The 11,102-nt window shown below is 44.3% G+C and overlaps 2 protein-coding genes across 2 annotated transcripts; one reads left to right on the top strand and one right to left on the bottom strand.

The window, feature by feature from the left end:
* Positions 1-211: 211 nt before the first annotated feature.
* On the bottom strand, positions 212-7,802 carry LOC117378124 (monoacylglycerol lipase abhd6-A-like). The gene is made up of 9 exons (XM_033974665.2): positions 7,597-7,802; positions 6,747-6,868; positions 6,402-6,558; positions 6,115-6,228; positions 5,200-5,326; positions 3,542-3,723; positions 2,416-2,470; positions 1,499-1,599; positions 212-910 (listed from the first exon to the last, which is right to left on the bottom strand). Exons 2-9 carry the CDS (start codon positions 6,866-6,868, stop codon positions 728-730), a joined length of 1,041 nt encoding a protein of 346 aa, XP_033830556.1. The 5' UTR covers positions 7,597-7,802; the 3' UTR covers positions 212-727.
* Positions 7,803-10,268: 2,466 nt separating this feature from the next.
* On the top strand, positions 10,269-11,102 carry wu:fb55g09 (coiled-coil domain-containing glutamate-rich protein 1). Its single transcript, XM_033974131.2, has one exon. It carries the CDS (start codon positions 10,511-10,513, stop codon positions 11,036-11,038), a length of 528 nt encoding a protein of 175 aa, XP_033830022.1. The 5' UTR covers positions 10,269-10,510; the 3' UTR covers positions 11,039-11,102.

Raw genomic sequence — 11,102 nt, 5'->3', positions numbered from 1 at the left:
ACGGCATTTGAGTTCTATGCAGCTAAGAGAGAAATATTGGTAAAGATGGTACTGTTTTACACAACTCATGGACAGTGGTAATTGTGGCATGTAATCTGTTGAATGTACATGTAACTGTGCTTGATGTGCATACTCTCCTCTTTAATACACCCTGAAACTTTCTTTAAAATAAAGTTACAAATATATACATACTTAAAGAATAAACCAACCTGGTAGTCAATGAATGATTTTATAACATATATATCTATATTACATCACAACTCCATCCCAGATGCTTACACTCACTCAATGATGGTCCACAATAGTGTTTTCTATACTATTTTTTTAAAATAAATATACAGTATCTTTCATACAGTACAGTGTTTAAAGAAGTGAATTAGAAAAGAATCAAAATAAAAGCTGCAGTTTAAAGTTAAAGGTAGTTTAAAGTTTAAAGGAATATTTAAATCAAGACATTCAGTGCAAAAAACTGCTGTTCTGTTTATGACAAAGGAGACCGATTACAGGGTTTGGTCCCATCAGACCAGACCATCATTTTATATGAAATCTGTTTCTGAAACTTTATAAACCACTAAACATTTTGTCAAATCTGAAAACAGCCATGTGGTGGTGGGCGGGACTGTTGAGCTCCATGGACCATGCTGGATGAATGAGAGATTATAATAAACCCGGTGGAAATAAAACACTGAAATGATCTTTGTGCGTTTGTGGAGGACAGACATGTTCCTCAGGAGTTCTTCTTGTGGGTGCCGCCGTGAGTCACTTCCTGTGCAGACAGGAAGTTGCAGATGAGTGTGGCGAGTTTGCGGGGGCGCTCCAGAGCCACAGAGTGACCACAGTTCTCCAGCAGTGCTACTTGGCTGTGAGGGAGAGCAGCAGCAATCACAGAGGCGCCAGAGACATGGAGGACCTGAGAAAGGAGACAGTGGGTTAGATCGAGGTTAGACCAGTTTTATATGTGGTCTATGCCTTGTTTAGTCCACAGTCTAGCCCTGACCCAGTCCTAGTTCTGGCCCAGACTTGGTTCTAGGCCAGTCCCTGGTCTAATCCTGGTCCTGGTTTATTCCTGGTTCAAGCCTGTTTTAGGCTGGGTTATGGCTCAACCCTGACCTAGTTCCTAGTCTAGTCCTTGGTCTAGTATCTGGCCTAGTCCTGATTCAGTCTGGTTCTGCCTTGTTTTAGTCCTTCTTTAGTCTTGGTATAGTCTTAGTCATGATCCTGTCTGACTCCTTGTCCAGACCTGGTCTTGGTTTAGTCCTTGTCTGAGTCCTTGCCCTGGTTTAGTTCTGGTTCAGTCCTGGTCCAGTCCTTGTCTAGGCCAGGTCCAGACGCGTTCCTGGTTTAGTCCATCTTCTAGTTCTGGTTCAGTACTAGTTAAGTCCAGGTCCAGACCCGGTTTTGGTTTAATCCATGGTCTAGTTCTGGTTCAGTTCTCGTTTAGCTCTTTTTCAGTCCTGGGTTAGTATTGGTTCAGTCCTGGTCTAGTCCTGATCCAGACCCGGTCCTGCTGGCCCCAGACCACTTGCACTGGGACTGAGATGCGGTGCAGGTTCTTCTGTAGAGAGTATCTGGACTCTTCAGCGCTGATGCACTCAAACACTGAGACAAGAGAACACAGTAGAACACAATGGAACAAAACAGAACACAATAAAACACAATAAAACACGATAGAACAAAATAAAAACAATAGAACACATTCAAACACAGCCCAACAGAAACAGCAGTTTCTATATGACTGTTCTGCCCACAGTGGAGTGGATATTTCTGTTTTGAGTTAATCTGTTTTGTCTACTCAGAGGTACCGTAACTGCCATATTGTTACAAACTTTTCAGTTCAGTCATTTTTCACAATGTTTAAGTCCTGTACACTGTCATTTGCCCCAATACAACTATCTATCTGTAAGTATTGTAACATTATAAGATTTTAGCTCGCTCTATAAACTCATTTGAGGCACTTTAAGTTGGTTTACACTGGACATTCGCACTAAAATAGAAGACACTAATAGCACTAGCATGTCTATAGGATTTTCTATTCATGCTAGCATGATGCTAATTAGCAGTTTTCTGCACGTTTTCATTAGTTGCTACCTTTAAGCTAATGTTGTGTATATATTCTATTATAATAAGATACTATCTGATTTGTAAAGCTAGTTCCCAAACACTAGTGGAGGCAGAACAATGATAGATTACTTCCTAGGGGACAAATTGGGGGGTGGCTCCAACCAAGTTTAAAGCAATATAAAGCAACACTGTGTAACTTTCTGTAGGCGGTGTGCATCACTGCATGATTCCATGAAGGTTAAAACCACATTCTCCATGGAGGCCAAGTACGAGTCAGGTTTGTGGAGGTGAAAGAATGAGATGGGGCAGAGAGGTCAGGAAGTTAAGGCAAGGGGTTAAGAGGGTGAGACTCACGGTGTCTGTAAAAGGGGTTGTGTGGGAGCCTGTTTTGGAGCAGCCCCATCATCATCTGAAACAGATTATTGTGAGAAGAAACATCACAATGTAACGATTATTCATGATTTTTGACCCAGAGAAAACTGAAATTCTTAATTTTCTTTCATTGTAACATGTTACCATTCCTCTAATATGTGGCCACCTTTGTGATATGTATATCGTGGAGCATGTGGTACCTCAGACTCTTATGTTTGGGCTGCCTGGGGGTGGTAGGTGTTAAAGGACTGTATATGTAAATGGACTTCGCTGCAATGTTGCAAACATAGTGTACATATTAATGGACATACCTAAAAAGCTAGCCGCTCCATCGACTCTTGCTCCAATTCACTTTCTGTTTCTTCTGTCAGAATAGTCATTTTGGTCTTAAAATGTTTGTATTAACCTGATCTATGTTTTAATTCCCCTATTTTGTCTGTAAATTAATACATGAGCGTTACTAGGAGACAAATCAGGTGCCTTCTTTCCAAGAGGTTGTTCCTACTTGCGTTAGCAACAGGTTTGATTGACAGCTTTGCTAAGCACCCACTCCCTGCCAAACCATTATGTGGGCGGGAAGGTGCATTATCTTCAATAGTCTCCTCGCTTGGTTCTCTGGTTGCTATGATACACGCAGTCAGAATTCCAAATATGGAACTGGTCCTCCAAATTCTTCCCTATAACTGCTAGCCTCGATGAGCTTCATTTGACTGGAGCCAAATGCTATGGGTGGCGTCACACTTAGTTCACTTCTTTATACAGTTTGTGGTTCCAAACAGGAAGTGAGCAAGTGGCTCCTTTGAGCTCTGGTTACAAATAATTTTCTATTACAAAACCGTCTCCCTTCTTTCTGTAACTGCTGCTGTCAGGCTCATCATGCTGACCTTAAAATGTTCGTATTAATCCTCTCTACATGGTACTGGTTTTTATTTTACTATTTTGTCCCTAAATCCAGATATGAACAGTAATAAACAAAGTAACAGTAATAACCAAAAAAGCAATGTTTGATTGACAATCACGTTGCTAGGAGCCCACCCTCTCCCAAACCAGTGATGCGGGTGGGAGGGGGTGTGTACCTTCAACAGCCTTGTGTATATGTATGTCTCACCTGTTTGGGCAGGTTGAGTGGTTTGTAGCAGCACATTTCGAGCATCTCCTGCAGTTGAGGTATAGAGCTTGGGATCAGGGCAATGGACTCCTTGTTCTGGTCCTGATCCAGGTTCTGGTTCCTCCGGACTTCTATCTCCCTAAGACTTTTCACAAAGTCTGTGTCCTCAGGTGGCTCCAGACCTTAACACAGGGGAAAAAACTAGGACTAAGCCATGACTAAACCAGGACTGAACTAGGACTAAACTGGGACTAAACCAGGACTAAATCAGGACTAAACTAGGAGTAAAGCAGAACTAAACCACTATGTTCGTGGTTACATCCTGAGTTTTCGAGTTCAAGCTTCAACTTTGTGTAAACAAAAATAAATACACAAAATTCATAAGAAAAATTAAGAAATTGTTTCGTATTGCTACTGTTGACCAAAATATATAAATTTTTTAAATAAATATCACTACATTTAACACTTTAACAAATTAACACTTATGTGAAATACTTACGTAATAACCTGAATATTTTCTATATTAGGATTATTTGTTTTCATTCACCTTAAGAATGTATATGTTATTTCAAAGTATAAATACAATAATATTCCCATTTTGTAAGCTCATAAAATAGTTAAACATGCATTTTGCATGGTGTTAAAACATATAAATATAAAAATTCATGATTGTGTCATGAGGCATGTATCTCTGCTCCTGGTCTGCCTCCCTGTGTGCTCTCCCCCCTCCCTCACCTGCCTGAACCTGGAGCTGGGCGGAACGCTCGGCTCCTCCCGCGTGCACCTGTGTCCCATCAGGGTAATCATCACCACCTGCCGTGGATAAGAGGAGCTGGGAGAAGACACTCGGTGCCAGACCGTCCGCGTGTCAACGTGACTATTCTTGCTCTGTTTTTTGCATTCTTGTTACTTACCTGTAACAAGAATGCCAGCTCCTGGTCTCTGGTCCTGCTCCTGACTCCGTGCTCCTGTGCTGGTATCGTCAAAACTCCTTACCTTCACCTCCTTGTCTCGTCCTGGACCCCGCATTGGGTACATTTTTAAACAGGTACTTAAATACTTTCAAGTCGATTTTTTTTCATGTGATACTGTTGTGGAAAGGTTACAATTCTAGATGAAAAGTAATCCATTTGTGAAGCTCAGTGAGTTTTGAAATACAGAAAAAAGGTTTTTTCTTTGTTACAGTAGATACAGACAGGACAGGGCCCAGGCCTGGTCTGGCCAGTCTGGCAGCCTTTCGGTGTCTTCCCCAGTCCCCATCCAAGTTCCCATCTACCCCCAGACTCAGTTCCCGAGCATCTGACCTCTGACTATTTTATACCAGAATGACAATGCTACATACGTTTCAAAGCAGAGTGACTTTTGTTTCACACCCATTTGATAATGAACTTTTACATTTGGACAGGTAGAACAACAAGTTTCCTGTGGGATGGGGACAGAGCCTTCACACATGTTAATGTCTGGTCTGGGTCTGACAGACTGACACAGATCAAATGCTTTTAAAGGTCACAATTAATATACTTAAATTTCCATCACAATACTTTTACTTGAGTAACTTTTTACCTCTGTATCTGTACTTTTACTTAAGCGACAAAATTGAGTACCTCATCCTCCACTAGCCTAAACCAGGTTTAAATCAGGTCTAAATCAGGACTTACCCGCAGGACAGACCATGGTGACGGAGCAGAGGTCTTTGGGGAATCGAGCAGCATAAACTCCGGCTAAGTTTCCTCCCATCGACGTCCCAATGAGATGGAACTGAGCCAGACCCAAACTGTGCACAAACTACAGAGAGGACTGAGCCAGGACTGAGCCAGGACTGAGCCAGGACTGAGCCAGGACTGAGCCAGGACTGAGCCAGGACTGAGCCAGGACTGAGCCAGGACTGAGCCAGGACTGAGCCAGGACTGAGCCAGGACTGAGCCAGGACTGAGCCAGGACTGAGCCAGGACTGAGCCAGGACTGAGCCAGGACTGAGCCAGGACTGAGCCAGGACTGAGCCAGGACTGAGCCAGGACTGAGCCAGGACTGAGCCAGGACTACCATGTTTGAACAGGACACTTGAGCATTTAGAGCTCCGCCAAAAGTTTTTGTAGTATTGCTTCATATATTATATATTTTTATATTGATATATTTCACAATATTACTTTAAACATATCTTTCTCCATGGAGACAAGCAGATAACACCACCAGACCAAGTTGAAGGTCAGATCTGTGGAGACAATTACTGTAAGAATCTATTTTTTTCAAGATACTTTTGATCATTAAAAACTCATGCAGTGAATAAATACATGACAGATCAATTTTATGCCATACTGTTAAGATTTTATGGAAAGAAGCAAGTAACGGCCCCACCACCATAAAGGTTACACCGTGCAGGTCCAAGTCGGGACTAAACCAGGTCCAAGTCGGGACTAAACCAGGTCCAAGTCGGGACTAAACCAGGTCCAAGTCGGGACTAAACCAGGTCCAAGTCGGGACTAAACCAGGTCCAAGTCGGGACTAAACCAGGTCCAAGTCGGGACTAAACCAGGTCCAAGTCGGGACTAAACCAGGTCCAAGTCGGGACTGACCTCGTGGATTCTGGAGACCTGTCCGTTGATGCTGTAGTCCTCATTTTGGAAGCGGCTCGTTCCGTCATGTCCCGGTAAATCCAGACACACCACGTGATATTGCTCTGGCAAGAACTGGATCAGACAAAGATCAAGACAGATGCCCTCCCATCCTCCTGTATCTTTGTGTGTCAGATAACCTCCCTGAGATGGAGGCAGGTCAAATTTTTCTAGGTAATTTGCATATGTTGTGGTGTGGTCTAAACCTGGTCTACACCCAGTCTAAACCTGGTGTCTTGAGGTCTCACCTTGACCACAGGAAGCCACATGTCTTTATTTGCAGAGAAGCCGTGCAGCAGGAGCAGAGACTGAGCCTCCCCTGGAGTCCCGCGAGTGGAGTAACAGAATCTGAAGGAACCGACGACAGAGTACCTCACAGACAGACCCAACCTCCTCCTCCAGAACCTGAAACACGAACCAGGGCTGAACCAGGGCTGAACCAGGGCTGAACCAGGGCTGAACCAGGGCTGAACCAGGGCTGAACCAGGGCTGAACCAGGGCTGAACCAGGGCTGAACCAGGGCTGAACCAGGGCTGAACCAGGGCTGAACCAGGGCTGAACCAGGGCTGAACCAGGGCTGAACCAGGCCTTACCAATTATACATCCTGATGATGAGTCCAGGCCAAAACATGAAGGATGTGACAAAGAGGATGACAGGAAGTAGCAGCAGCACACTACCTGTCAGCATCACAACTTTAGCCCCACCACCCTCCATCTGTAAACAAACAAATACATGCAAATGCGGTTGCTGCATTTGACCCATCCTTCAGTGTCTCTGGGTTAAACCTGTCAGAAGCAGCGGGAACCTTCTACAGATCTTTAGCTAGTCTTAGTCAGAATTACCTTAGCAGAAGGATTTGACCCGTTGTACGTGTTTTGGGTTGTTCTGTGAGTGTTCCACAGGCATTAAACTAATCCATCTTGCAATTACTGGTGTCTTGATAGCTCATACCTAAAACATGCATTCTTACTGTGAGCAACTCACAATAGTGTGGTGTGCACTGGGCTCTCGAGTTTAATGCCACACAGTGGAACATAGCAGAATCGCATCTCCATGGAGACAGTCAGACAGCAGATAGCAGCATGAACGGCCTCATTGTACAATTTATTTTAGATAAACCGGAACGTGCTACATTTTGCCGATTCACTTCCTGTTTACCTTTACACCAATTCAACGTGATGCTGAGGTCAGTGTTAATCATTTTAATTAAACATGTTTATTCATGTTTTATAACAACTGTAAAACGACATAATATTGCATATTTGAATATATGCATTTTGCCCGAATCATCTACCGGCAGTAGTTCTATTTTTGATTGAGCTTTGAATTTACTCTGTTGAAGAATTCCCGTCCGTCTGTTCAGGTGAATTCTCCTCCGTCCTGCTCTCTACAGACTTTAATATATATTTACGAGTAACAGACAGGTGCTTTACCAAACTCACCTGTTACCGACGCTGCGTTCTCTGCCTGCTCCCGATAAAGACAGATCTCCGGTTCTAGTCTAGTCCGGGATTAGTCCTGGTTTAGTCCAGATTCACTCCCGGTTTGGTCTTCGGTTTGGTCTCCGGTTTGGTCTTCGGTTTGGTCTCCGGTTTGGTCTCCGGTTTGGTCTCCCTGCTGTTGTGTCTTTAACTTTTAACCCAATAATTGCACAACCTTTTTTTTCCTTTTAAGTCTATGCGTAAAGTGCAGGGCTGCGTTCATGAACCTCGGACATCACAAAATCTGTAGGAATCTCGCGGTTTTAAATACGTCTGGAAAATGCACGTAATACACAGAGACAGTTTTTAGCAGATATAAACGCGTTTTAACGATGACGTTTGAAATAAATGATGTATTAAAATGATTAAACTGATAGAATATTGCTTTGGTTATCTAAATTCCCATGTTGACCTTGTAGGGTCCACGCGGAACTCCAGCGCCATTGGCTGGACCTCAGTACGTTATGTCATAACGGATCCAAGAACAAAAGTCGCATTTAAAGCTGTATTGTGTAACTTTTCTGATGGAGGGTATGCCAACTGTGTCTACATGTTATCGCAGGATTCGAATTACAATAATCTCTCCATGGAAACAAGCGACTCCACTAGGCCGAGCTACAGGTATTTTTCAAGTGATAATACCACTGTAATTGAATATATGCAAGCTAGATCACTTTAATGCCATAGTCTGGGACATTCCAGGCAAAAGAAGAACATCTCCATGGAGACAAGAAGGTGAGTGACCCTATATCCATTCCTCTGTACCATATATTCACTGTCCCTCCGCTGTACCATATTCTACTCCTGTTTTTTGGTTAGACCAGATTAAGTCCTGGTTGAGTTCCTGGTCAGTCCTATTTTAGTCCAGATTTCGATACAAAGGAGTAGACTCAATACTCAATACCGATTCTGATACCACGATAATCTGTAGACAAAAGAATGTGATTTTCTACATGAAACTACTTTCTTTTATATTACCATCGATTAGTATCTGATTTTCCACAACCCTAGTCCAGACTGAATCAGACTAGACTATGGTACACAAAGACATTCATATTACTCTTCGCTAATTGAATGGTGTGATCGACATAAAGTTATACTAACTAACTTTTTGGAGGTGGCACATCACCTGCATGAAGACAAACAACATTTCCATGGAAACAAGCAAGAGGAGTTCCTCCTTCAGACCAAATAAGAGTCAGGCTTGTGAAGATGCATGAAAAACATGCTTTTTGTCAATTTTTTGTTAAAAAGTTCCATAGTAAGGCTTTAAAAATGTTGTCCTTTCTCTCTTGATCAGATTTTTATTTCCTTGCACAGATGTGATGCAGAGTCTGTTCCACTTCACACTGTTAATGCTGGATTTGAATGTGTCATGATTGTCACATTTGATCACATATCATTATGCAAAAAGATTACACAACTGCCCAAAATATCCTACACCAGGTTTAGATATTTAGCCCATGTTTAGTCTTGGTTTAGTCCTGGTTTAGACCTAAACCAGGACTGAACCAGTACTAAAACAACTGGTTCAGTGCTAGTTCTGGTTTAGACCTGGTTTGGACATAATTTAGTTCTGATCTAGTCCTGTTCCTGCATTGTCTTGTTAATTAATAATTTTCTCTGTACTGTCCCATGCATTCTTCACTCACACACTTTGGTGGTAGCACGCACTTTGAAGCCAAAGCTGCCTCGAGGCTGACAGAAAGAAGTGTCTGCTGATCTGTGCCGGCAACCTCTACCACTCACACGCTACTTTCATGCAGTGAAGGAGTGTTCTGCTTGAGGATAGTATTCTCTAATCTACTTGGGAATCAGACTATCGCCCTTTGGGCAATTTTCTCAACCACTGAGCCATTGTCCTGTGGTTAGGCCCATAATTTTGACTAAGGTGCAGGCATAATATGTGTCCAGCAGAAGGTGCCATACACCAGGTTTTTCATCCGGTCTGATCCGGTTTGGATCAGAACTAGATTTGTCTCATATCGTACAGGTGTTGCTGCGTTCTGGTTTAGACCTAGTTTAGACTTGATTTAATACTGGTTTAGACCTGGTTTAGTTCTGATTTAGACCTGACTTAGTCCTTGTTTATACTTTAGACGGTTTATGGTCAAATTATATTTGGTGGAACGTTGCATTGTGCAGTGAGGATTTGTGTCCAACAGGTGGCGCAGTGAACAAAGCTTTTCCTGATCCTGGCTCGCATCTGTCTGCTTTGTTTGATTTTGATTTGGGCTCGATTATAAAGGGCTTTATAAAGGGCTGTTATTTTAATAAATCCATGAGGGCTGCTAGTAAATCCAAGTACGGACCAGGTTTAGACCCGGTTTAGACCTGGTTTATTCCAGGCCTGGAGCTGTTTTTGACGTGGCTGTTTCTGTTGTTCTGTTTAATCCCAGATTAGACAAAATCCAAACCCACATTTCAACCCAAGAGTGAAATGGGTTTGGTTCATACTCGGTCCGGAGTTGGTTTTGTCCTGGTTTAGACTCGGACATTTTCTTCTCTCTACGTTCACGCAGACGATTACGTTTGGTCCTTTGGTCTGTTCCTGTCCCACCCCGTGCGGAATGGTTCAGTCCTCTTGTATAAAAGGAGCGTGTCGCTCCTCTCGCTCACGTTTACGTATCAACTATATCCCCGCGCGCACACGGGGACAGACCGGAGCAGTAACGCCCCTGAGTGCAACGAATCCCGCAGACACAGCTCTCGCCCTCCGCTCCGCACCCCCAGATCCGAGCGCGGCAGACGCGGCAACACGCTGGAGCCGGACGCGCAGGACATGCCCCAGCGTCGGAAAGAGGCTCGGAAAAAGCGCACGCGGATAGTGAAGAGGTGAGGTGGCTGCAGATCTGAACGGAACCGTTCACAGAGAATGTGCAGAGCCATGAAGCGCACTGGTGCAGAGCGGAAGCGCAGCGAAGCGGAGCGGAAGCGCTGGTTCCCCGGTAAAGGTCGCGGTAATGCCGTGAAGAGCGCTCGCAGGTGGACTCCGTGCGTCCCGCGGCGGCCTGTGTCCCTGCGGCCCGTGAACATGCACGGGCAGCGGGCTAAAGGCATGCGCGCGCCCGAGAACACAAACCAGTTCCTGATGACAGAGAAGTATCGTCTGCAGGCGATGCGCTCCGACTCCGTGGACAGCGGATCGGATGCGAGCAGCGACGCGGAGCTCACTGACATGGACTCCTATCTGGGCGCGTGGGAAAACGCGCACGGAGCGCTCCTGGACCCGGAGAGCGCGGAAGACGCACCGGAGGACGCACCAGGAACCGCGGGGACGGTGCTGTTCTGGGACATGAACGAAGATAGTGCGCAGTACTTTCCGTCCGAAGACGACCTCAACCTGAGCGACAACTTCATGCACCGAGACTTCGCCGAGTTTTGTCGAAAGGTGACTGCGTAACCGCACCGTCATTACGTTCTTCTAAACTGTTCTCACGTTATGCACATGAGAGGTGCTTTAAATA

The sequence above is a fragment of the Periophthalmus magnuspinnatus genome, chromosome 10, assembly GCF_009829125.3.
Source record: "Periophthalmus magnuspinnatus isolate fPerMag1 chromosome 10, fPerMag1.2.pri, whole genome shotgun sequence".
In the NCBI taxonomy this organism is placed as follows: domain Eukaryota; kingdom Metazoa; phylum Chordata; class Actinopteri; order Gobiiformes; family Gobiidae; genus Periophthalmus; species Periophthalmus magnuspinnatus.
Note: the sequence above shows the minus strand (reverse complement) of the source record. Positions and strands in the feature narration are given on the sequence as shown.

What these genes read in the sequence shown, in the direction of transcription:
- LOC117378124 (XM_033974665.2), bottom strand. Translation starts at nt 6,868, where the DNA reads ATGGAGGGTGGTGGGGCTAAAGTTGTGATGCTGACAGGTAGTGTGCTG. An exon ending in ATCATCAGGATGTATAATTG is followed by an intron (nt 6,559 to 6,746) that starts GTAAGGCCTGGT and finishes TTCGTGTTTCAG; the next exon opens with GTTCTGGAGGAGGAGGTTGG. An exon ending in CACTCAACCTGCCCAAACAG is followed by an intron (nt 2,471 to 3,541) that starts GTGAGACATACA and finishes AATCTGTTTCAG; the next exon opens with ATGATGATGGGGCTGCTCCA.
- wu:fb55g09 (XM_033974131.2), top strand. Translation starts at nt 10,511, where the DNA reads ATGTGCAGAGCCATGAAGCGCACTGGTGCAGAGCGGAAGCGCAGCGAA.